The sequence below is a fragment of the Denticeps clupeoides genome, chromosome 11 (assembly GCF_900700375.1).
Source record: "Denticeps clupeoides chromosome 11, fDenClu1.1, whole genome shotgun sequence".
NCBI classification, from domain to species: domain Eukaryota; kingdom Metazoa; phylum Chordata; class Actinopteri; order Clupeiformes; family Denticipitidae; genus Denticeps; species Denticeps clupeoides.
The window spans coordinates 3,784,339-3,809,687 of record NC_041717.1 but is presented as its reverse complement, the minus strand read 5'-3'; the positions used below and the strand labels follow the sequence as shown (position 1 = coordinate 3,809,687).

At 42.0% G+C, this 25,349-nt stretch overlaps 4 protein-coding genes across 5 annotated transcripts; all 4 read left to right on the top strand.

The window, feature by feature from the left end:
• The first annotated feature begins 3,327 nt into the window (after positions 1-3,327).
• On the top strand, positions 3,328-5,151 carry LOC114800033 (calmodulin-regulated spectrin-associated protein 1-B-like). The gene is made up of 3 exons (XM_028997093.1): positions 3,328-3,430; positions 3,542-3,660; positions 3,765-5,151. Exons 1-3 carry the CDS (start codon positions 3,415-3,417, stop codon positions 4,065-4,067), a joined length of 438 nt encoding a protein of 145 aa, XP_028852926.1. The 5' UTR covers positions 3,328-3,414; the 3' UTR covers positions 4,068-5,151.
• Positions 5,152-8,768: 3,617 nt separating this feature from the next.
• On the top strand, positions 8,769-15,026 carry LOC114799617 (mitogen-activated protein kinase kinase kinase kinase 1-like). The gene is made up of 13 exons (XM_028996407.1): positions 8,769-8,998; positions 12,308-12,442; positions 12,619-12,673; positions 12,944-13,045; positions 13,140-13,285; positions 13,408-13,469; positions 13,581-13,636; positions 13,713-13,803; positions 13,898-13,967; positions 14,053-14,184; positions 14,363-14,425; positions 14,639-14,737; positions 14,840-15,026. The coding sequence occupies exons 1-13, from the start codon at positions 8,769-8,771 to the stop codon at positions 15,024-15,026; spliced, it is 1,428 nt and encodes a 475-aa protein (XP_028852240.1).
• Positions 15,027-17,538: 2,512 nt separating this feature from the next.
• On the top strand, positions 17,539-18,273 carry LOC114799616 (calmodulin-regulated spectrin-associated protein 1-B-like). The gene is made up of 3 exons (XM_028996406.1): positions 17,539-17,641; positions 17,742-17,860; positions 17,965-18,273. Exons 1-3 carry the CDS (start codon positions 17,626-17,628, stop codon positions 18,271-18,273), a joined length of 444 nt encoding a protein of 147 aa, XP_028852239.1. The 5' UTR covers positions 17,539-17,625.
• A 2,191-nt stretch (positions 18,274-20,464) lies between these two features.
• Positions 20,465-24,060, top strand: LOC114800027 (leucine-rich repeat and fibronectin type-III domain-containing protein 3-like). Of its 2 annotated transcripts, none has more exons than XM_028997085.1 (5): positions 20,465-20,549; positions 20,641-20,736; positions 21,086-21,619; positions 21,708-21,893; positions 23,903-24,060. In XM_028997085.1, the coding sequence occupies exons 1-5, from the start codon at positions 20,534-20,536 to the stop codon at positions 23,965-23,967; spliced, it is 897 nt and encodes a 298-aa protein (XP_028852918.1). In that variant the 5' UTR covers positions 20,465-20,533; the 3' UTR covers positions 23,968-24,060. The 2 variants fall into 2 exon arrangements, with proteins under 2 accessions (XP_028852918.1, XP_028852917.1); XM_028997084.1 differs by lacking the exon at positions 23,903-24,060 and adding an exon at positions 22,004-23,355.
• The last annotated feature ends 1,289 nt before the right edge of the window (positions 24,061-25,349 follow it).

Below are 25,349 nucleotides of genomic sequence, written 5' to 3'. Positions count from 1 at the left end.
ATCAAGCCCTTAACCCACCCCCACACATGTGCGCGTATTCTATCTTCTTACTCACATAACACACACTGAGTAACACTTGCATTCAAGTCACACATTCACATTAACACAAGTGTCACGTGAAAAAAGTCCCTGTCGTTGGCTCATTTCATGTTCATGTGTTTTTCCTTAAAGGCTTTTTGCAGAAATATCATCTGAACACTTTAAGCCACCAACACTAAAGGCCGAAAAATATTGAGTTTGTCCATCATGAACCCTGTTGATCATTATTGATAGAATTCCTGCTCCTACAAAATGGGCTCTTTATTTATTTTCCTTTACAGCTCATGTTCAAATTTAACTGAGAGTCTGAATATCGACCTCTTTGTCAGCAAAGAGGCCAAAAGAGGCTCGTTGTGTCTACATGTATGTATTTAATAACATTGACTTTTCTCTCATCAGGTCCGAGATGTTCGCCAGCTTTCTTAAAGCCTGCCTGAAGAAGAAAGCTCAGAACAGACCCAGTGCAGAGGAACTGCTCTCAGTAAGATTTCCCTCATGTGATCACAGCAGCACAGCTGAGTGTAACAGTGACGATATTCCTCACATTTTCTGTGTCTGCAGCACACATTTGTGGCTCATCACACTTATCCTGCATCTCCTGCTGGAGCTGCTTGATTGGCTGAAGCAGGACCCCCCCACCGTCCTCCTAGAAGTCGATCGGCCAGAAAACCAGCCCCCAGACCAGAAGGAGGAGGAGGGCAAGGACTGCAGCCGCCCACAGGACAGCAGAAACGATTCACTTGGAGGAAAGCACAGTGTTGTGTCCCTGTCCCTACTCTTTCTGCTGTGATTATTTGGAGCAGGACTGACTCTATTTCTTGGTGTGTTTTGCAGGATGCCTCCAGATGCTGAGCCTGGAATCGTTTCAGATGTGGACCTGGACAGTCCTTCACGGTTGGATCCTCCTCAGCACAGGAACCACAAGTCACCCCAAAAGAAGGACAAGAAGATTCTGCGAGACAGCTGCCCTGCTCCAGTGACCCTCCAGCACAACATGAAGAACTGGTTTACAGGCCACCTTGCGCAGTGCCGCTGAGCGTCCACGCCGCCGCCACCGCTTCCGCAAGCGCCTGACACTTTATTAAATTATATTCCAAAATTGTTCCGCCGCCTCTCTTGTTACCAGAATAACTAACGATGCTTCTTATGTTTACAGAGGAGACAGAAAATTAGCATGAAATATGTAAATGTAAATATGATCATTTTTTGTGTTTTTTTTTCTAGCAGCTGTGACGTCAACCAGAAGTTCACTTAAAATCTTCACCTGATAAAACCATCACTGGTGAGAATATTTTACGTGTAACATAAAAATACATTCAGCAAGGAATAAACCTCAAACTCTTACACACATTCAGTAATCCGGTAGCCTCATGGTGGCGCTGCTGGATAAGATGAAGGAGGAGGAGAGCAGCTTGGGACTGAGAGACACTCAGCAGGACAACATGGGGTTTCATTTGGTTCTTAGTAGGAATTAATACAGTGTTCATATAATAGTGTTTTCTGTCATCATTTCCAAGAAAAGCAGGCAGACAGTCATTCCCGAGGACCAGGAGGAGAGAGAGAGGCAGATTGGGACTGAGAGCCACTCACCAGAACAACATGGGGTGGCATTTGGCCTGCTGACTAAAACTAACAGGTAAATTTCCCGTCATGTCCCTCCCCAAACTCTTTCTGCCGTGATGTTTCCCCTACAAAACAAACGTATATTGCTGTACGCTAGAATTTTATTGCAATAAATTGGCAAATATATTTCAATATATGAGAAACTTCCCCATATATTTGCAATGCCGTTTTCAATATATAATCTCATTTAATGTTGTACATTTTCAGTATATATAATAATATCTTAAATAGTATAACAATGTATTTATTCAATAATGAAAACAGCAATAATTGCAGTATTTTGCAGTAATTGCATATATCCTGTTTCATACATTTATATATTGCTTACATATAAAATATTTATTATAGAATTATCACATATTACTTTGTACAATTCACAGTATATGAATACACACAAATTGATTGTCACATATATTTTGAGAAATATTTTTTGCGGAGGGGTTCTGATTTTATTTCTGGCTGTGTGTGCAGGATGTACCCAGAAACCCCTACACCTCTGTTTACTCGGTGCGCCCCAACACTGGCACAAGTCAGCACTCCAGCAGTGGACAAAGAATACCTCTGCTCTGTTTGCACTGTCTAAGTTTGCAAATAATTGTAAAGTGTTCTTATTAATCTTTTAATTTCATTGTATTTAAATGTATATTTTATTTAAGTATATTTTTGCTGTATATTCAATCGATCTTATCACACTGTATATTTCTGTATTGAATTTCCCTTTCTGACAATTATTTCACATTTTTTTCAGTGTTATTACCACATAATGTAATTTGAAATTGTGTAATAAATTGTTCTTCCACTGTTACATACTGACTGGTTATTGTGTATAAATGTGGCTCTGTTAAGATAAGATAGATAAAGATAGATAAGATTGATCCTTTATTAGTCCAATTTACATTGTCATGGCAGGAAGTGGACAGTACAAGCAGCAACAACAACAGCACGGACTGTATAATATAAATGTTCACTGTACAAACAAGCAAATAAATAGTCCTAGAATAGTATAAAACAGTGAATGTGAGTGGTAAAAATATGTGTGTATATACATTTATTTTTTGCAAGATGTTACTATGTACAAAGTAGGTAGATACAGAAGAATTGCAGTTAAGAGAAGTGGAGATGGTGTACTGGTTGTGTAGGTAGATATAGACATATTGCAGTTAAGAGAAGTGGAGATGGTTGTACTGGTTGTGTAGGTAGATATAGACATATTGCAGTTAAGAGAAGTGGAGATGGTTTACTGGTTGTGTAGGTAGATATAGACATATTGCAGTTAAGAGAAGTGGAGATGGTGTACTGGATGTGTGTTTGTGTGGTCAGCTGTTGTAGAGCCTGACAGCAGTTGGCAGGAAAGGACTTCTGAATCTCTCCATCCCACATCGTTGGTGCCACAGCTTGCCACTGAAGAAGCTGCTCAGTCCTGTCAGGGTCTCCTGCATGGGGTGGGAGATGTTGCCAGCAGGGATGATAGCTTAGCCACCATTCACCTGTCAATACCACCTCCACTGGGTCCAGAGGGCATCCTAGAACAGAGCTGGCCTCTTTCTGTCCCCAGCAGAGATGCTACCTCCCCAGCAGACCACACCATAAAAGATGGCTGAGGCCACAACAGAGTCATAAAAGAGTCTTCAAGAGTGAGCTCTTCACCCCAAAAGACCTGAGTCTTTCCCTGGCCTTAGCCGCAACTCCAGCCGGACAACTGAGAGGGACTGGGACAATGGCTCAACTGCGTCTTCCATAACTTCCACCTCCATGGCTGAATATACTGGTAAAAGCTCAATCAAAGGCTCCTCACTCGTAACGACTGGTGGTGTTTTTTTTCTTTTTTTTTTTTTCTTTCTTTTTTAATGCGTGCACCCTCCCCACTTTCTCTCTTTAGGTCCAAAACTTTTCAAGGAACCAAGTGCAAAATCAAACAAGCCAATCATTCACAATGCCATCTCTCATTGCTGTTTGGCTGGGAAAGTAAATGAAGCTCAGAAAAACTCAATCCTCGAGGTGAGTTGTCACTTGCATCCCACTTGCACCCACCATTAAAGCGTTAGTTTTCAATTAAATGCTGCTTAACGCATTTGTCACAGAAGGGTTGTTTTTCTCTGTAGGAGCTAGAAAAGTGTGAATCAAACCACCTTATGATCCTGTTCCGTGATGGTGGCTGTCAGTTCCGAGCTCTCTACTCCTACTTCCCTGACACGGAAGAGATCCAGAAGTTGACAGGCACCGGGCCCAAGAACATCAGCAAAAAAATGATTGACAAGCTGTACAAGTACAGCTCAGACCGCAAGCAGTTCACAGTCATCCCTGCCAAAACGGTGTCTGTCAGCGTGGATGCCCTCACCATCCACAACCACCTGTGGCAGGTCAAGAGACCGGCTGGGCCCAAGAAGAATATGAGTGGGAAATGAGTTGAGAGGAGATGAAGGATGTTTGGACCTGTGCCCTGCAAAAAACTATTTTGAACAAAAACAAATTCTAAAAAGTGGTGTGAGCTGGACTGACTCTTTGGTTGCTTGAGTGAATGGACCTCCTGGCTCTTGATCTGATGAATCATTAAGGGTTTGTTTATTGATGCAAACTGGTGCAGCATGTGGTGGTGATGAAGAAGGTGATTATTTTAATATTTTTTTTATTGTAAATGTGGTATATTTCTTGGTACTTGAAGTATTTATTGGTTTTGGCACTGGTGTCTCCATCTTCGTCTCTTCTGCCGCAGCCCACCCTCTCGTCTTCAAGGCTTTGTCGAATGTCCTGGTTTGTTTTTGTTGAAACAGAGGGCTTGTGTCTTTTCTGGACTACACTGAGCCTGCAGGGCCTGGACTCACCTTCTGCTCTTGGTCCTCAGATCAAGTCAAAATCTTCTCCAAACTTGTCAGAAACAAATCAAAAAGTATTGCCAACTTGCCTCACTGTCTCCCCAAACGTGCTGCTCAGATATGTCTGCTGCGTCTTTGGGGCGAGCCTCAGACGTCCGTGCGCTGGCCTTCACTCGTCATGGTACTTGACTATTGTCATCTTCATGGAACGCTTTAAGAAGCTCATCAGCCGTAGAGCAGCTGTAGAGAACTGATGGTCCTGTTGACAATATGCTCTGTTACCCATGTCTGTCTTTCTCTCTGTCACTTTCTTTCTTTTATGATTTCCTTCCTACTCCTTCACGAATCGGATGTTACTGCTAATCTTGTTTCTCCACTGGTCACTTTGTCCTGTGAAGTGGTCAACTTCATCCCCCATTGTCCTCGTGCTGTACCAAGCAGTGCAAGCAGAAGACGCCTGCTCTCTTAAACTCTCTCTCCCTTCCACCCTCATCCCTGCAAAGAGCAGCGTGCTCTGTTTCAAAGAGTGTGTCGCTGTAAGCCATTTGAATGACAGTATTTAATATATACATGAATGGAAAACATATTTGCAATTGTTGTGTAATTATTTTACAGATGACAACATTGCTGGAAAAAAGGGGTAAACTGCCACTTCATCCTCCTTCCTCCTTTTTCTGTGTTCCATTTTATCCTTTTTTTTTTTTTTTTTTTTTTTTTTTTAAAGCACTCAGTTAAAGCAACACTCTGGCCTCCAGATCAAATTGAAGTGTTGCACAAGCACTTTACTCACTGACATAAGTGACTTCAGACTGCTGAGTTGAGCAAAGGGCTCCCTGAACCAGGCTTGTCGAGAACGCTCATGAAGTATCTGAAATTTAGCTGAAATATTAAGCACCTCGATTGTAAGAGATGTTGTGAAGGTTTGGTTTAAATCAGCTCTCTCTTCCCATGCTCATGGGCCTGCACAAAACCTACGTGGCTTATAGAAAAACAGACGAAGCGAAGGCTTGTCAGTTCTTCGTTAAAACGCAAGGTCCAATTTGATTCAGAAACACGTTTAATAAAACCAAACACTAAAAAAGCGGCAACACTGACAAGGGCCAAGAAAGATGGCCCTGGAGATCGACTACAACTACTGGTTCCAAATGAAGCTTTTGAAAACTTGATTTCTAATGATTTGCTGCATTCTTGTGTACTTAATTGCAGTTTTTTGTATTTTAGGTGTTTTATATTCACTAAAAGATTGTATTGGTATTGATCACAATTTTTTAATACTGTACTTTCCATGCTTGGTCATATTACTATTTCTTTACCATACCACTTATTTATTTTAACAAGAGGCACTGAAATTCAATAAATATGTCGTCAAACCCATATTCATTCCTTCCTTTTTTTTTTTTTTTTTTTTTTTTTTTGTTCTGCCACTCATATTTATTTGCAGCTTCATGTCGTCAGCTACGCTGAACAGAGTCTCTGAGCAGAGAAGACTGTTCATCGTATGTTGTCAGCAATGAAGACCATTATTGCAGCGGTGTGCGGGGTCTGATCCGTGACCCAGATATGAAATTCCACCCAGCAAGAGACCATTTTGACAGAATCTAAGCGCATCTTAAGTATTAGTCAGTGCTGAGACCTTTTTTTCTTTCAGGATGAGCAGGAAGAGGTGGTTCTAACTCCAGGTGGGCTTGTGTTAAAACCGTCCCTGCCTTTATCATCCAACTGTGACACCACAAGTTCAACATCTCTGTAGTGACCCTCTGTATCCCTGGTAAAGCCAGCAGCAGACAAACCTGTATCTTGTAACTGGTCGACTCTTAGCTCCTGGTCCCTCTGGAACTATTCACATGCCGCTGCAGATATGGACACCATGTGGGGTGAGACTTTACTGCTTTATCACATTTCTAGGTGCCAGGTTAATTTGATAGACAGTAGATATAAATATCATTTAAATTGTATTCTCCCAGTTGCCCTTGTTCTCCTGATGTGGGGCTGCATAGATTGGTACATTCCGAGTGTCAGCTGCTGACCGTTGACTTTGTCTGTACAAAGGTTCCATCAAGTAAGTTCCTGTCAAAAGATATTTGGAATCTGACACTTAAACATTTCAAACACAATGCCGATACAGCGTACCAGTCAATATGTAAGTGGGAATTACAAGATCGCTCTATTCAACACAAGCGCTTTTCAAATTTGATCATAAATGACGGCATTTAAAAAAAAAAGAAATCTGTTAAATGTCTTTTTAGTATCAGCAAACACCCCCCCCCCTCCCCAAACACCGCGTGATTCATAAATATTGGCCAACATAAGTATATATACAATGTTTGACCAGAGAATACAATGTTTGATCAGACTAATATATATTTCTCATGGACACACTGAATAACTGACTTAACTAATTTCATTACAGGCTTTCCTGTTGGGATGACCTCTGTTGTCCTTTTCATGAACAATGTGGGTCACCTCAACTCCACAGTGTTCAACAGCGACTCTCTAATCATCGGTGACTAGCCTCACATTGACCAACAATGGGATCACCGACTTGTCCCCCAGAGCCCTTCATTGCCTTCCAGCAGCTCATAAACCTAAAGTTGGATGGAAACCACTTGGCAAAATAAACCACACATGGTTCAGCCACCCTGAAAAATTACAAAAATCACTTTGTACAACAACAGTCTAGAGGCTGTAGATCAGGCAGATCTGTCCAACTTCACAGGCCTAATCAGTCTTAATTGTCTCGTAACCACATTCACACCATTTCTCGAGGAAGCTTCAGTGCTCTCCACAAATTAGCCCATTTAGACCTTTCAGTCAACCGCCTGATGCATCTGAATCCAATGGCCCTGAACCACTTAAAGTTCACCAATGTACGCCTAGATGGAAATCCTTGGGACTGTTCCTGTGGAAGGTTGCTCTTTGGGGAGTTTGTTGTCCTTCTTGAAAGGTGAACTTATCATTATTTATACTGATCCACATTAAGGAATGAACCAAAACACTGAACACTCTAAAATGCATGAAATGATTTATGAAGGTTTACAGAACGCCTCTTGTCTGGAGAACGAGACCGCAGTAACCTGCTCGACTCCAGCTGTGCTTAGGGGACGTCCAGTCTGGAACATCTCATGTCTGCAACTTGATGTCTTTGTGCCAAGCACCACACCACACACACCAGTTGTGGGGTTAACTATTGGATACCCAGGACTTATTTTTCTCATCGGTGAGTAAAGATTTATGACTTCAATATATATATTTCACTTTATACGTCTAAGAGGTGATTGAAATGTTGATGGTACCATATTAAGGCAATGACAGTAACTTGTCCCCAGTGGCTCTCTGTGCCCTGGTGTGTGGCGTCTGTGTCCTTTCAGCTCTTTATTGTAGAAAATATCTGAAGAAACAAGTGAATCCCTGCTGTGGTTCACCAATACATGCTGTAGAATCCCAAGTAACAGACTGCCATCACATGGATTCAGTCAAGTTGACCCAAAGCAACAGAATAAGAGACCGGTCCTAAATCTGCAGGCCCAGTGCTCTCCAGAACAGAATTCCTCAGTCAGAACTATGATAAGTCAGGAAATCCACACAAAGATCACAGAGAAACTGAAGCAAGACTGCACAGCTTATCACCAGATGATAAAAGTAGGACTGAGAAGGAGAAGAATGAAAATGCACTCCAGAAAAAAATACCTCAAAGATGAAATTGCAGAAGAAAAAGAAAGTATGTTTGAACGAAGGTTTGAACAGGGACACCGCAGTTCTCCAGAGGACATGGAAAACTTGCCCTACCTCACTATTGATACAAAAACGGCTATGAAAAAACGTAGAATCTAAAAAGCACCATTGTTGCCATGATGGAAGTGGTCTGGCACCTCGGAAGTCTGTTCGTAGAGTTGCGACCTGGCCAGTCTTAATAAAAGAACAAAGTTCAGACAGTAAGGACGTGATTAGATTCATTTTCTTGCCAAAGTTTAAACACTGATGTGATTGCTGGCTGTAAAGACAACTGTCCTCCTGGGAACATCACAGCAGATCCTCAAGTCTCTGTTACAGCTTTGCCATCAAATGCTCTGTCCTCGAGAGAAGACGATCGAGTTATAGTAGCTGAGAGGGGTTCAGACCCGGCTTTCAGCAGGATCCACTCCTCCCAGTAGACTACAATGTAGATTCAGACAACGGCCAGTTTATCTTTGAACCAGTGAAGCAGCTTGAAGTTTCACAGGATCATCCTGAGCCTGATGATAGATCGAGACTGAGGACAGGAGTGTCAAGGAAAAGAGGGTCTATAACAGAAGGATGTGGGTCAAGAACTCAAACAAACCAAGAAGAAAGGGCAAGAGCCCAAACAGAGACCCCCTGCAAGAGGGCGGAGCAAATGGGCGATGCAGCGGCTCAGGCTCACTGGCTCCCCCTACAGGTGGCTCCCGATCCCCTGGAGATGACAATCTGCTGCTGGACAACGAGTATGCGTTTATTGATCTCCTCCACGAGGTGGTGGAGAACCAGGGCCGGTGGACCAGAGAACGGTGGAAGCAAACTCACACAAACAAGCAGAGGACAAAGCGATAAAACATAGCACAAAAATGCAGTATATTCACACACAGCTGATGATTGACATAATGCCTGAGACTGACATAATTAAATATTATATTAGAATATTATCATTCTTACATCAGGAAGTGCAAAGACTTCATATATGATACAATATTTCTCAAAAAGTGTAAAATTTCTGATCACTCTGCAATACATGCTAGGTATGTCTTACCTATTAAGTCAAGTACTACTAATTAATGATTTGCAGATAATAGTCAATTTATTATCTATTTGCTGATCAGGGTACATAACTGAACTAAGAAAAAGTGGCTCCTGGTGACTGCTGCTCGTCAGTTATCAGATGCACTCTGACTCTGGATAAAAAAATTAAAGCAAAAAGCAATGTCTGTGTTTTATGTCACTTGTTTTCACCCATATCTACTTCACACGTGCACGTTTTTCACTATGGGTGGTAGTAGCCTAGTAGGTAACACACTCGCCTATGAACCAGAAGACCCAGGTTCAAACCCCACTTCCCACCATCGTGTCCCTGAGCAAGACACTTAACCTTGAGTGTCTCCGGGGGGGGGGGCTGTCCCTGTAACTACTGATTGTAAGTCTCTCTGGATAAGGGCGCCTGATAAATGCTGTAAATGTAAATGTTTTTTGATTACTCTTTTGTGTCATCAAGGAACTGCTCCTCACAACTGGGAACATGCAGCCCACAGGTTCAGTCTGCACTGTCTACCCTTTAAACACAGTGAAATCTGCAGAGGTTTGTGTACTACAGCATCCAACGATGGAGTCCACACGCTCTCTGAAAATGCCATGGAAAAGCAAGCTCAAAGGCACCACAGAACTTAATACAGTCTGTTATCTTCCACAAAATGTGTTGGTTTTTGTCAGCCTCCTCATTATATTGCCATATCCCTGTCCTGTAGCCTTTGTTAAGCTCTGGAATGATATTCACATTGTCGAACATTGCAAGACGCATAACATTTTCCATGTGGCTCTAAATGTTTTCATGCTTTCTAAGGTAAAAATAGGATGTGTGGAAATAGTATCGACTCTGGCCCAAAACTTTTTTTTAATTGTAAAACTGACCTGGTAACTTTGCTCAGCACATAAATCTATGATTACATGGACATTTCCATGTAAAATAAATCCTACTGTAGTCTCCTGAGCAGTATTTAAGGTGGAACAGACAATTCGAATAAGGAGCGTCGTTGTGTACTCTAAATTCTATCACACCCACATATGTGGGACGTGAGCATGAGGTCCTCTGTAGTGCTGCTGGGCTGAAGTCTAACACCTATCGAAAGGGGAAGGGGACGGGCTGCTTCCAAATAAAGCACATTTCATTCCTAATATTGAAAATCCAAGTTCATTATGTCATAATGAACTTTTCCTGGGTTCTGCGAAATCGCAGAAAAAAAACTAAAACAAACAGAATCTGTGCAGTAAAGTGTCTTCTAAAGTGTGGGCCCTGCCTAGGGCACCAAACAGCCAAGGACACTGGATAAAATTAGACATTACAGCCACAATAAACCAACATACTTTAGAATCAAAAGTAAAATTATTTGAAGGCAAATACTTTATACTTGAAGTTGATCTTTATTGTCATTTCAGCTGCATACATGACAGTACATAGTGAAACAAAACCATGTTTCTCCAGAACCTGGTGCTACATGTCACATTTAAACAACGTTACATTTACATTTAAAGCTTTTGGCAGACGCCCTTATCCAGAGCGACTTACAACGTGCTTTCATGTTACCATCGATGAAGTGATCAATTCTGGTTCACTAGGACCCCAACTATGAATACAATCTTTTTATTCACTCGGTTGTACATAAGACAGACAACAAGAAGGGGCCAAGACAGAGAAGAGTCTAGATGAATGTCTTCCTTTTACCTTCAGAGATGGAGGGACCAGGCGAGCAGTACTGGAGGCTCGGAGTATACGAGGTGCAGTGCGAGGTGTAATAAGGGCTGTGAGGTAGGATGGTGCTACTCCATGTTTGGCTTTGTAGGCCAGCATCAGTATTTTGAACCTGATGCGTGCAGCTACTGGGAGCCAGTGGAGGGAACGTAGCAGAGGGGCGGTGTGGGAGAACTTGGGAAGGTTGAAGATCAGTTGTGCTGCTGCATTTTGTATTAGTTGTAGAGGTCAGATGGTATATAGAGGTAGACCAGCTAGAAGGGAGTTACAGTAATCCAGTCGTGAGATTACTAAGGACTGAACCAGTATCTGGGTGGCCTGGGTTGACAGATAAGGGTGGATTCGTCTGATGTTACATCCAGTCCAGAGTAAAAAGTCCCTAAGTGTTCCGGTGTCTGATGGCCTGTGGGATGAATGTCTTGCTCAGGGACACAGTGGTAGTAAGTGGGATTTGAATCTGGGTCTTCTCGTTCATAGGCGAGTGTGTTACCTACTCGGGTGTTAACACATCCTCTAACCTCTGACTCTTTCCTGACCACTAACTCTCTCCTCTCCTCACTTTGCCTTTCTACGGATCATCTCTGTCCTAACCAAAAATCTTCTATGCAAATTCTCCACTAACCTCACCTCTGCTGCTTTCTACATAGCAAAGTTGGAAGCCTCACACATTGTTTGGAGCGCTTCACAACTGTTATAACCTCAGATTTAAAAAAAAAAAAGGTTCTTATTCTCAACATTATTTTTAAAGTAGGAAATGTGTCTGGTCAATAACATGAAAAGTTGGGAGTGTATATATATATATTACATGTATAATTTAAATATCCATTAATCTGAGTGTCTTTAAACACATTTCTTTCACTGTGTTATAAAACATAATTTTATTTTGGCATAAAATAAATTATTTGTGTGTGTTTGATTTATTTGAAACTGTGAAATTGTCCTTCCACGGTTACACACTGATTGGTTATTGTGTTTAAACGTTAAAGATGAGAGGAATTTACTGTTTATTACACTAATAAAAATTGTGTTTCTTCTCATACATTATTACTAATATCAAAGGGAACTTTTACTTATTACATTAAAATTCAGAACAAATAGGAAAAGCACTCATGTAAATAACAATATCCCTATTTTATTGCGAGTAGTGTATATATATATCCGTCATGACCCCAGCGCCTGGTTTTATTCATCGACTGTCATGATAAAACTGTGTCAGCAGAGGGCGCTAAAGCACAAGTTCTAATTTGACGGTTAAGTAAAAAGTGGACTGAAGATGCTAAATGGACAAAATTATTTGATTAAAAACAACACCGCCAACATGACATGACAGGTTACCATGACTACTGTACACAAAACACAGAGTCCTGTATTCAGTGCCTCAAAACACAGAGACTCGGTTCGTCTTGGAGTTTGGCGTTTGTCGACTTTTACTGCGAAAGAGAAGGACGCTGGAGCGACATAGTCATCGCGGCTACTGTGCGATGCACCAGACGAGGTGAGAATTAATTTACACTTGAATCCTGTTTTATTTTACTACAAAAAGGGGGGAGTCGCTAGTTAGCAATGCTACAACTAACTAACTAGCCACACAGACATTGGACTCTCGCTCGACATAACCTGTGTGTGTAAATATGAAGGTTTTGCTCACTTTTCTTCTTCTCTTTACCTCAGAGCAGAACGGAACACCACCGACCGCCAGAGGGCGTCAGCGGAGCAGCACCAGCAGGTCAGTCTGTTCATGGCTTCATGATCATATTTTATTCTGCGGACTTGAACAAAGTTTTTGGGCTGCTTATGAATGTTAATAGGTTCGCACCAGTGGAATTTACAATCAGCACAAATTTCACCAAACATATTGAGAGATTGGGGCATGGGAGACATTGTGAAATCCTCTAATTGACCATCTTGCAAACTTTAGAAATGTGCTTGTTTTGCATGTCCACACATTGTTAAAAATCAGAGATGTTAAAGCTGTCACTGTACTATTTTTCTACAGCCAGCAGTTGAAGCAGCTCTGCAGCGGAGGGAGAAGATGACCACCAACAACATGGAAATTCTTCAGATCCTGGGGACAGGATCATTTGGCAGAGTGTGGAAGGTAATTTAAAGTAGTGCAATATGTGTGTGTGTGTGTGCAGTGTGTGTTATAAGATGGTATGTGATCTTTATTTACTTTACTTTTTATTTTGCAGGTTAAGAATAAAGAGACACAGGAGCTTTTAGCTGTGAAGATGATTCGGTTTCCAGGAAAGAACCCAGAACGGCGCTTGCAAGAGACCCACATTCTGGAGCGATGCCATCATCCCAATATTGTGGGATTCAAAGACAGCTTCATAGTGTAAGCAAAATACAGAGGGAGGGAGGGAGAGAAATGGGTGAAGTGATGGAGAAATGTAACGAGTGATGTAGGTGGCTGGTTTACATCTGAAGATAAATGAAATCATTGTTTTGTTATTATAGAAACAATCTCCTGTGGATCTGCATGGAGTACTGCGAGGGTTCCATCAAACATCTTTACAAAGGTACTGCAGCACTTATGTGCATATGATGTGTGTTAACATGACTGTGGAGTTTTCATTGTGTGATCTACTGGCCTACTCATCCTGATTACTGCTTATTGTTTGTACTGACAGAAGCTGGTGCCTTTAGTGACCACCAAATAGCATTTGTGTGCAGAGAGACACTGAAGGTAAGTGCACATGAACACTCGCACTCAACAGACATTCATCTGGTTTTCAGTGTTTGATTAACAGTGTGTGTTTCAGGGACTCGCTTATCTGCACCAAATGAAGGTGATCCACAGCGACGTGAAAGGCGACAACATCATGGTTGGCAGGCAGGGTGCAATAAAAATTGGTGAGTATTGCCCTGGTCCTCCAATTCCAATGATCCTGACAGAGAGAAGAACTTATGTAAAGTGAGTGTAATGTTCTCTCATTTCTTTCAACAGGTGACTTGGGATCAGGAATCAACTTCAGCGACATGGACAGAAGAAGAAATGTCTCTGGTACTCCCCACTGGTGAGTCCTCCTGAGAGGAAGGAACTACTGAGTGTGTTGGTCTCTTTTCCAGACCTCGTGTGTTTATATGTTTGTGATTGTATAGGATGGCCCCGGAGGTGATTGTCGCCGTGACCAAAGGACCCTTCAACTGTCTCTGTGACATCTGGTCACTGGGCATCACTGCTATTGAAATGGCAGAAAAGAAACCTCCCAATACCGATATGAAGGTCGACAGGTAAAATCAAGCCCTTAACCCACCCCACACACATGTGCGCGTATTCTATCTTCTTAACTCACATAACACACACTGAGAAACACTTGCATTCAAGTCACACATTCACATTAACACAAGTGTCACGTGAAAAAAGTCCCTGTCGGTGGCTCATTTCATGTTCATGTGTTTTTCCTTAAAGGCTTTTTGCAGAAATATCATCTGAACACTTTAAGCCACCAACACTAAAGGCCGAAAAATATAGGTGAGTTTGTCCATCATGAACCCTGTTGATCATTAGTGATAGAATTCCTGCTCCTACAAAATGGGCTCTTTATTTATTTTCCTTTACAGCTCATGTTCAAATTTAACTGAGAGTCTGAATATCGACCTCTTTGGTCAGCAAAGAGGCCAAAAAGAGGCTCGTTGTGTCTACATGTATGTATGTGTAAGATAACATTGACTTTTCTCTCATCAGGTCCGAGATGTTCGCCAGCTTTCTTAAAGCCTGCCTGAAGAAGAAAGCTCAGAAACAGACCCAGTGCAGAGGAGCTGCTCTCAGTAAGATTTCCCTCATGTGATCACAGCAGCACAGTCTGAGTGTAACAGTGACGATATTCCTCACATTTTCTGTGTCTGTGCAGCACACATTTGTGGCTCAGTCACACTTATCCTGCAGTCTCCTGCTGGAGCTGCTTGATTGGCTGAAGCAGGACCCCCACCCACCGGCCTCCCTAGAAGTCGATCGGCCAGAAAACCAGCCCCCAGACCAGAAGGAGGAGGAGGGCAAGGACTGCAGCCGCCCACAGGACAACAGAAACGATGTCAACTTGGAGGTAAAGACAGTGTTGTGTCCCTGTCCCTAACTCTTTCTGCTGTGATTATTTGGAGCAGGACTGACTCTATTTCTTGGTGTGTTTTGCAGGATGCCTCCAGAGATGCTGAGCCTGGAATCGTTTCAGATGTGGACCTGGACAGTCCTTCACGGTTGGAGTCTCCTCAGCAGCAGGAACCACAAGTCACCCCCAAAAGAAGGACAAGAAGATTCTGCGAGACAGCTGCCCTGCTCCAGTGACCCTCCAGCACAACATGAAGAACTGGTTTACAGGCCACCTTGCGCAGTGCCGGCTGAGCGTCCACGCCGCCGCCACCGCTTCCGCAAGCGCCTGACACGTTTATTAAATTATATTCCAAAATTGTTCCGCCGCCTCTCTTGTTACCAGAATAACTAACGATGCTTCTTATGTTTACAGAGGAGACAGAAAAATTAGCATGAAAATATGTAAATGTAAATATGATCATTTTTTGTGTTTTTTTTTCTAGCAGCTGTGACGTCAACCAGAAGTTCAACTTAAAATCTTCACCTGATAAAACCATCACTGGTGAGAATATTTTACGTGTAACATAAAAATACATTCAGCAAGGAATAAACCTCAAACTCTTACACACATTCAGTAATCCTGTAGCCTCATGGTGGCGCTGCTGGATAAGATGAAGGAGGAGGAGAGGCAGCTTGGGACTGAGAGACACTCAGCAGGACAACATGGGGTTTCATTTGGTTCTTAGTAGGAATTAATACAGTGTTCATAGTAATAGTGTTTTCTGTCATCATTTCCAAGAAAGGCAGGCAGACAGTCATTCCCGAGGACCAGGAGGAGGAGGAGAGGCAGATTGGGACTGAGAGCCACTCACCAGAACAACATGGGGTGGCATTTGGCCTGCTGACTAAAACTAACAGGTAAATTTCCCGTCATGTCCCTCCCCAAACTCTTTCTGCCGTGATGTTTCCCCTACAAAACAAACGTATATTGCTGTACGCTAGAATTTTTATTGCAATAAATTGGCAAATATATTTCAATATATGAGAAACTTCCCCATATATTTGCAATGCCGTTTTCAATATATAATCTCATTTAATGTTGTACATTTTTCAGTATATATAATAATATCTTAAATAGTATAACAATGTATTTATTCAATATATGAAAACAGCAATAATTGCAGTATTTTGCAGTAATTGCATATATCCTGTTTCATACATTTATATATTGCTTACATATAAAATATATTATTATAGAATATATCAACATATTACTTTGTACAATTCACAGTATATGAATACACACGAAATTGATTGTCACATAATATTTTGAGAAATATAGTTTTGTTGCGGAGGGGTTCTGATTTTATTTCTGGCTGTGTGTTGCAGGATGTACCCAGAAACCCCTACACCTCTGTTTACTCGGTGCGCCCCAACACTGGCACAAGTCAGCACTCCAGCAGTGGACAAAGAATACCTCTGCTCTGTTTGCACTGTCTAAAGATTGCAAATAATTGTAAAGTGTTCTTATTAATCTTTTAATTTCATTGTATTTAAATGTATATTTTATTTATAAGTATATTTTTGCTGTATATTCAATCGATCTTATTAACACTGTATATAGTTCTGTATTGAATTTCCCTTTCTGACAATTATTTCACATTTTTTTCAGTGTTATTACCCACATAATGTAATTTGAAATTGTGTAATAAATTGTTCTTCCACTGTTACATACTGACTGGTTATTGTGTATAAATGTGGCTCTGTTAAGATAAGATAAGATAAGATAAGATAAGATGATCCTTTATTAGTCCAATTTACATTGTCATGGCAGGAAGTGGACAGTACAAGCAGCAACAGACAACAGCACGGACTGTATAATATAAATGTTCACTGTACAAACAAGCAAATAAATAGTCCTAGAATAGTATAAAACAGTGAATGTGAGTGGTAAAAATATGTGTGTATATACATTTATTTTTTGCAAGATGTTACATATGTACAAAGTAGGTAGATACAGAAGAATTGCAGTTAAGAGAAGTGGAGATGGTGTACTGGTTGTGTAGGTAGATATAGACATATTGCAGTTAAGAGAAGTGGAGATGGTGTACTGGTTGTGTAGGTAGATATAGACATATTGCAGTTAAGAGAAGTGGAGATGGTGTATTGGATGTGTGTTTGTGTGGTCAGCTGTTGTAGAGCCTGACAGCAGTTGGCAGGAAAGGACTTCTGAATCTCTCCATCCCACATCGTTGGTGCCACAGCTTGCCACTGAAGGAGCTGCTCAGTCCTGTCAGGGTCTCCTGCATGGGGTGGGAGATGTTGCCCAGCAGGGATGATAGCTTAGCCACCATTCACCTGTCAATACCACCTCCACTGGGTCCAGAGGGCATCCTAGAACAGAGCTGGCCCTCCGGATCAGCCTGTTCAGCCTCTTTCTGTCCCCAGCAGAGATGCTACCTCCCCAGCAGACCACACCATAAAAGATGGCTGAGGCCACAACAGAGTCATAAAAGAGTCTTCAAGAGTGAGCTCTTCACCCCAAAAGACCTGAGTCTTTCCCTGGCCTTAGCCGCAACTCCAGCCGGACAACTGAGAGGGACTGGGACAATGGCTCAACTGCGTCTTCCATAACTTCCACCTCCATGGCTGAATATACTGGTAAAAGCTCAATCAAAGGCTCCTCACTCGTAACGACTGATGGTGTTTTTTTTTTTTTTTTTTTATTAATGCGTGCACCCTCCCCACTTTCTCTCTTTAGGTCCAAAACTTTTCAAGGAACCAAGTGCAAAATCAAACAAGCCAATCATTCACAATGCCATCTCTCATTGCTGTTTGGCTGGGAAAGTAAATGAAGCTCAGAAAAACTCAATCCTCGAGGTGAGTTGTCACTTGCATCCCACTTGCACCCACCATTAAAGCGTTAGTTTTCAATTAAATGCTGCTTAACGCATTTGTCACAGAAGGGTTGTTTTTCTCTGTAGGAGCTAGAAAAGTGTGAATCAAACCACCTTATGATCCTGTTCCGTGATGGTGGCTGTCAGTTCCGAGCTCTCTACTCCTACTTCCCTGACACGGAAGAGATCCAGAAGTTGACAGGCACCGGGCCCAAGAACATCAGCAAAAAAATGATTGACAAGCTGTACAAGTACAGCTCAGACCGCAAGCAGTTCACAGTCATCCCTGCCAAAACGGTGTCTGTCAGCGTGGATGCCCTCACCATCCACAACCACCTGTGGCAGGTCAAGAGACCGGCTGGGCCCAAGAAGAATATGAGTGGGGAAATGAGTTGAGAGGAGATGAAGGATGTTTGGACCTGTGCCCTGCAAAAAACTATTTTGAACAAAAACAAATTCTAAAAAGTGGTGTGAGCTGGACTGACTCTTTGGTTGCTTGAGTGAATGGACCTCCTGGCTCTTGATCTGATGAATCATTAAGGGTTTGTTTATTGATGCAAACTGGTGCAGCATGTGGTGGTGATGAAGAAGGTGATTATTTTAATATTTTTTTTATTGTAAATGTGGTATATTTCTTGGTACTTGAAGTATTTATTGGTTTTGGCACTGGTGTCTCCATCTTCGTCTCTTCTGCCGCAGCCCACCCTCTCGTCTTCAAGGCTTTGTCGAATGTCCTGGTTTGTTTTGTTGAAACAGAGGGCTTGTGTCTTTTCTGGACTACACTGAGCCTGCAGGGCCTGGACTCACCTTCTGCTCTTGGTCCTCAGATCAAGTCAAAATCTTCTCCAAACTTGTCAGAAACAAATCAAAAAGTATTGCCAACTTGCCTCACTGTCTCCCCAAACGTGCTGCTCAGATATGTCTGCTGCGTCTTTGGGGCGAGCCTCAGACGTCCGTGCGCTGGCCTTCACTCGTCATGGTACTTGACTATTGTCATCTTCATGGAACGCTTTAAGAAGCTCATCAGCCGTAGAGCAGCTGTAGAGAACTGATGGTCCTGTTGACAATATGCTCTGTTACCCATGTCTGTCTTTCTCTCTGTCACTTTCTTTCTTTTTATGATTTCCTTCCTACTCCTTCACGAATCGGATGTTACTGCTAATCTTGTTTCTCCACTGGTCACTTTGTCCTGTGAAGTGGTCAACTTCATCCCCCATTGTCCTCGTGCTGTACCAAGCAGTGCAAGCAGAAGACGCCTGCTCTCTTAAACTCTCTCTCCCTTCCACCCTCATCCCTGCAAAGAGCAGCGTGCTCTGTTTCAAAGAGTGTGTCGCTGTAAGCCATTTGAATGACAGTATTTAATATATACATGAATGGAAAACATATTTGCAATTGTTGTGTAATTATTTTACAGATGACAACATTGCTGGAAAAAAGGGGTAAACTGCCACTTCATCCTCCTTCCTCCTTTTTCTGTGTTCCATTTTATCCTTTTTTTTTTTTTTTTTTTTTTTTTTTTTTTTTAAAGCACTCAGTTAAAGCAACACTCTGGCCTCCAGATCAAATTGAAGTGTTGCACAAGCACTTTACTCACTGACATAAGTGACTTCAGACTGCTGAGTTGAGCAAAGGGCTCCCTGAACCAGGCTTGTCGAGAACGCTCATGAAGTATCTGAAATTTAGCTGAAATATTAAGCACCTCGATTGTAAGAGATGTTGTGAAGGTTTGGTTTAAATCCGCTCTCTCTTCCCATGCTCATGGGCCTGCACAAAACCTACGTGGCTTATAGAAAAACAGACGAAGCGAAGGCTTGTCAGTTCTTCGTTAAAACGCAAGGTCCAATTTGATTCAGAAACACGTTTAATAAAACCAAACACTAAAAAAGCGGCAACACTGACAAGGGCCAAGAAAGATGGCCCTGGAGATCGACTACAACTACTGGTTCCAAATGAAGCTTTTGAAAACTTGATTTCTAATGATTTGCTGCATTCTTGTGTACTTAATTGCAGTTTTTTGTATTTTAGGTGTTTTATATTCACTAAAAGATTGTATTGGTATTGATCACAATTTTTTAATACTGTACTTTCCATGCTTGGTCATATTACTATTTCTTTACCATACCACTTATTTATTTTAACAAGAGGCACTGAAATTCAATAAATATGTCGTCAAACCCATATTCATTCCTTCCTTTTTTTTTTTTTTTTTTTTTTTTTGTTCTGCCACTCATATTTATTTGCAGCTTCATGTCGTCAGCTACGCTGAACAGAGTCTCTGAGCAGAGAAGACTGTTCATCGTATGTTGTCAGCAATGAAGACCATTATTGCAGCGGTGTGCGGGGTCTGATCCGTGACCCAGATATGAAATTCCACCCAGCAAGAGACCATTTTGACAGAATCTAAGCGCAATCTTAAGTATTAGTCAGTGCTGGACCTGTTTTCTTTCAGGATGAGCAGGAAGAGGTGGTTCTAACTCCAGGTGGGCTTGTGTTAAACCGTCCCTGCCTTTATCATCCAACTGTGACACCACAAGTTCAACATCTCTGTAGTGACCTCTGTATCCCTGGTAAAGCCGCAGCAGACAAACCTGTATCTTGGTAACTGGTCGACTCTTAGCTCCTGTCCCTCTGGAACTATTCACATGCCGCTGCAGATATGGACACCATGTGGGGTGAGACTTTACCTGCTTTATCACATTTCTAGGTGCCAGGTTAATTTGATAGACAGTAGATATAAATATCATTTAAATTGTATTCTCCCAGTTGCCCTTGTTCTCCTGGTGTGGGGCTGCATAGATGTGGTACATTCCGAGTGTCAGCTGCTGACCGTTGACTTTGTCTGTACAAAGGTTCCATCAAGTAAGTTCCTGTCAAAAGATATTTGGAATCTGACACTTAAACATTTCAAACACAATGCCGATACAGCGTACCAGTCAATATGTAAGTGGGAATTACAAGATCGCTCTATTCAACACAAGCGCTTTTCAAATTTGATCATAAATGACGGCATTTAAAAAAAAAAAGAAATCTGTAAATGTCTTTTTAGTATCAGCAAACACCCCCCCCCCTCCCCAACACGCGTGATTCATAAATATTGGCCAACATAAGTATATATACAATGTTTGACCAGAGAATACAATGTTTGATCAGACTAATATATATTTCTCATGGACACACTGAATAACTGACTTAACTAATTTCATTACAGGCTTTCCTGTTGGGATGACCTCTGTTGTCCTTTTCATGAACAATGTGGGTCACCTCAACTCCACAGTGTTCAACAGCGACTCTCTATCATCGGTGACTAGCCTCACATTGACCAACAATGGGATCACCGACTTGTCCCCCAGAGCCCTTCATGCCTTCCAGCAGCTCATAAACCTAAAGTTGGATGGAAATCACTTGGCAAAAATAAACCACACATGGTTCAGCCACCCTGAAAAATTACAAAATATCACTTTGTACAACAACAGTCTAGAGGCTGTAGATCAGGCAGATCTGTCCAACTTCACAGGCCTAATCAGTCTTAATTTGTCTCGTAACCACATTCACACCATTTCTCGAGGAAGCTTCAGTGCTCTCCACAAATTAGCCCATTTAGACCTTTCAGTCAACCGCCTGATGCATCTGAATCCAATGGCCCTGAACCACTTAAAGTTCACCAAGGTACGCCTAGATGGAAATCCTTGGGACTGTTCCTGTGGAAGGTTGCTCTTTGGGGAGTTTGTTGTCTTCTTGAAAGGTGAACTTATCATTATTTATACTGATCCACATTAAGGAATGAACCCAAAACACTGAACACTCTAAAATGCATGAAATGATTTATGAAGGTTTACAGAACGCCTCTTGTCTGGAGAACGAGACCGCAGTAACCTGCTCGACTCCAGCTGTGCTTAGGGGACGTCCAGTCTGGAACATCTCATGTCTGCAACTTGATGTCTTTGTGCCAAGCACCACACCACACACACCAGTTGTGGGGTTAACTATTGGATACCCAGGACTTATTTTTCTCATCGGTGAGTAAAGATTTATGACTTCAATATATATATTTCACTTTATACGTCTAAGAGGTGATTGAAATGTTGATGGTACCATATTAAGGCAAATGACAGTAACTTGTCCCCAGTGGCTCTCTGTGCCCTGGTGTGTGGCGTCTGTGTCCTTTCAGCTCTTTATTGTAGAAAATATCTGAAGAAACAAGTGAATCCCTGCTGTGGTTCACCAATACATGCTGTAGAATCCCAAGTAACAGACTGCCATCACATGGATTCAGTCAAGTTGACCCAAAGCAACAGAATAAGAGACCGGTCTAAATCTGCAGGCCCAGTGCTCTCCAGAACAGAATTCCTCAGTCAGAACTATGATAAGTCAGGAAATCCACACAAAGATCACAGAGAAACTGAAGCAAGACTGCACAGCTTATCACCAGATGATAAAAGTAGGACTGAGAAGGAGAAGAATGAAAATGCACTCCAGAAAAAAATACCTCAAAATGAAATTGCAGAAGAAAAAGAAAGTATGTTTGAACGAAGGTTTGAACAGGGACACCGCAGTTCTCCAGAGGACATGGAAAACTTGCCCTACCTCACTATTGATACAAAAACGGCTATGAAAAACGTAGAATCTAAAAAGCACCATTGTTGCCATGATGGAAGTGGTCTGGCACCTCGGAAGTCTGTTCGTAGAGTTGCGACCTGGCCAGTCTTAATAAAAGAACAAAGTTCAGACAGTAAGGACGTGATTAGATTCATTTTCTTGCCAAAGTTTAACACTGATGTGATTGCTGGCTGTAAAGACAACTGTCCTCCTGGGAACATCACAGCAGATCCTCAAGTCTCTGTTACAGCTTTGCCATCAAATGCTCTGTCCTCGAGAGAAGACGATCGAGTTATAGTAGCTGAGAGGGGTTTCAGACCCGGCTTTCAGCAGGATCCACTCCTCCCAGTAGACTACAATGTAGATTCAGACAACGGCCAGTTTATCTTTGAACCAGTGAAGCAGCTTGAAGTTTCACAGGATCATCCTGAGCCTGATGATAGATCGAGACTGAGGACAGGAGTGTCAAGGAAAAGAGGGTCTATAACAGAAGGATGTGGGTCAAGAACTCAAACAAACCAAGAAGAAAGGGCAAGAGCCCAAACAGAGACCCCCCTGCAAGAGGGCGGAGCAAATGGGCGATGCAGCGGCTCAGGCTCACTGGCTCCCCCTACAGGTGGCTCCCGATCCCCTGGAGATGACAATCTGCTGCTGGACAACGAGTATGCGTTTATTGATCTCCTCCACGAGGTGGTGGAGAACCAGGGCCGGTGGACCAGAGAACGGTGGAAGCAAACTCACACAAACAAGCAGAGGACAAAGCGCTAAAACATAGCACAAAAATGCAGTATATTCACACACAGCTGATGATTGACATAATGCCTGAGACTGACATAAATGAAATATTATATTTAGAATATTATCATTCTTACATCAGGAAGTGCAAAGACTTCATATATGATACAATATTTCTCAAAAAGTGTAAAATTTCTGATCACTCTGCAATACATGCTAGGTATGTCTTACCTATTAAGTCAAGTACTACTAATTAATGATTTGCAGATAATAGTCAATTTATTATCTATTTGCTGATCAGGGTACATAACTGAACTAAGAAAAAGTGGCTCCTGGTGACTGCTGTTCGTCAGTTATCAGATGCACTCTGACTCTGGATAAAAAAATTAAAGCAAAAAGCAATGTCTGTGTTTTATGTCACTTGTTTTCACCCATATCTACTTCACACGTGCACGTTTTTCACTATGGGTGGTAGTAGCCTAGTAGGTAACACACTCGCCTATGAACCAGAAGACCCAGGTTCAAACCCCACTTCCCACCATCGTGTCCCTGAGCAAGACACTTAACCTTGAGTGTCTCCGGGGGGGGGGGGGGGCTGTCCCTGTAACTACTGATTGTAAGTCTCTCTGGATAAGGGCGCCTGATAAATGCTGTAAATGTAAATGTTTTTTGATTACTCTTTTGTGTCATCAAGGAACTGCTCCCTCACAACTGGGAACATGCAGCCCACAGGTTCAGTCTGCACTGTCTACCCTTTAAACACAGTGAAAATCTGCAGAGGTTTGTGTACTACAGCATCCAACGATGGAGTCCACACGCTCTCTGAAAATGCCATGGAAAAGCAAGCTCAAAGGCACCACAGAACTTAATACAGTCTGTTATCTTCCACAAATGTGTTGGTTTTTGTCAGCCTCCTCATTATATTGCCATATCCCTGTCCTGTAGCCTTTGTTAAGCTCTGGAATGATATTCACATTGTCGAACATTGCAAGACGCATAACATTTTCCATGTGGCTCTAAATGTTTTCATGCTTTCTAAGGTATGTGTGGAAATAGTATCGACTCTGGCCCAAAACTTTTTTTAATTGTAAAACTGACCTGGTAACTTTGCTCAGCACATAAATCTATGATTTACATGGACATTTCCATGTAAAATAAATCCTACTGTAGTCTCCTGAGCAGTATTTAAGGTGGAACAGACAATTCGAATAAGGAGCTTCGTTGTGTACTCTAAATTCTATCACACCCACATATGTGGGACGTGAGCATGAGGTCCTCTGTAGTGCTGCTGGGCTGAAGTCTAACACCTATCGAAAGGGGAAGGGGACGGGCTGCTTCCAAATAAAGCACATTTCATTCCTAATATTGAAAATCCAAGTTCATTATGTCATAATGAACTTTTCCTGGGTTCTGCGAAATCGCAGAAAAAAAACTAAAACAAACAGAATCTGTGCAGTAAAGTGTCTTCTAAAGTGTGGGCCCTGCCTAGGGCACCAAACAGCCAAGGACACTGGATAAAATTAGACATTACAGCCACAATAAACCAACATACTTTAGAATCAAAAGTAAAATTATTTGAAGGCAAATACTTTATACTTGAAGTTGATCTTTATTGTCATTTCAGCTGCATACATGACAGTACATAGTGAAACAAAACAATGTTTCTCCAGAACCTGGTGCTACATGTCACATTTAAACAACGTTACATTTACATTTAAAGCTTTTGGCAGACGCCCTTATCCAGAGCGACTTACAACGTGCTTTCATGTTACCATCGATGAAGTGATCAATTCTGGTTCACTAGGACCCCAACTATGAATACAATCTTTTTATTCACTCGGTTGTACATAAGACAGACAACAAGAAGGGGCCAAGACAGAGAAGAGTCTAGATGAATGTCTTCCTTTTACCTTCAGAGATGGAGGGACCAGGCGAGCAGTACTGGAGGCTCGGAGTATACGAGGTGCAGTGCGAGGTGTAATAAGGGCTGTGAGGTAGGATGGTGCTACTCCATGTTTGGCTTTGTAGGCCAGCATCAGTATTTTGAACCTGATGCGTGCAGCTACTGGGAGCCAGTGGAGGGAACGTAGCAGAGGGGCGGTGTGGGAGAACTTGGGAAGGTTGAAGATTAGTTGTGCTGC

What these genes read in the sequence shown, in the direction of transcription:
- LOC114799617 (XM_028996407.1), top strand. Translation starts at nt 8,769, where the DNA reads ATGTGGGTCAAGAACTCAAACAAACCAAGAAGAAAGGGCAAGAGCCCA. An exon ending in ACCGATATGAAGGTCGACAG is followed by an intron (nt 14,185 to 14,362) that starts GTAAAATCAAGC and finishes TTTTCCTTAAAG; the next exon opens with GCTTTTTGCAGAAATATCAT. An exon ending in CTCAGTAAGATTTCCCTCAT is followed by an intron (nt 14,738 to 14,839) that starts GTGATCACAGCA and finishes CTTATCCTGCAG; the next exon opens with TCTCCTGCTGGAGCTGCTTG.
- LOC114800027 (XM_028997084.1), top strand. An exon ending in CTGTACAAAGGTTCCATCAA is followed by an intron (nt 20,737 to 21,085) that starts GTAAGTTCCTGT and finishes ATTTCATTACAG; the next exon opens with GCTTTCCTGTTGGGATGACC. An exon ending in GTTTGTTGTCTTCTTGAAAG is followed by an intron (nt 21,620 to 21,707) that starts GTGAACTTATCA and finishes TGATTTATGAAG; the next exon opens with GTTTACAGAACGCCTCTTGT.
- LOC114799616 (XM_028996406.1), top strand. An exon ending in AGAAAAACTCAATCCTCGAG is followed by an intron (nt 17,861 to 17,964) that starts GTGAGTTGTCAC and finishes TTTTCTCTGTAG; the next exon opens with GAGCTAGAAAAGTGTGAATC.
- LOC114800033 (XM_028997093.1), top strand. An exon ending in AGAAAAACTCAATCCTCGAG is followed by an intron (nt 3,661 to 3,764) that starts GTGAGTTGTCAC and finishes TTTTCTCTGTAG; the next exon opens with GAGCTAGAAAAGTGTGAATC.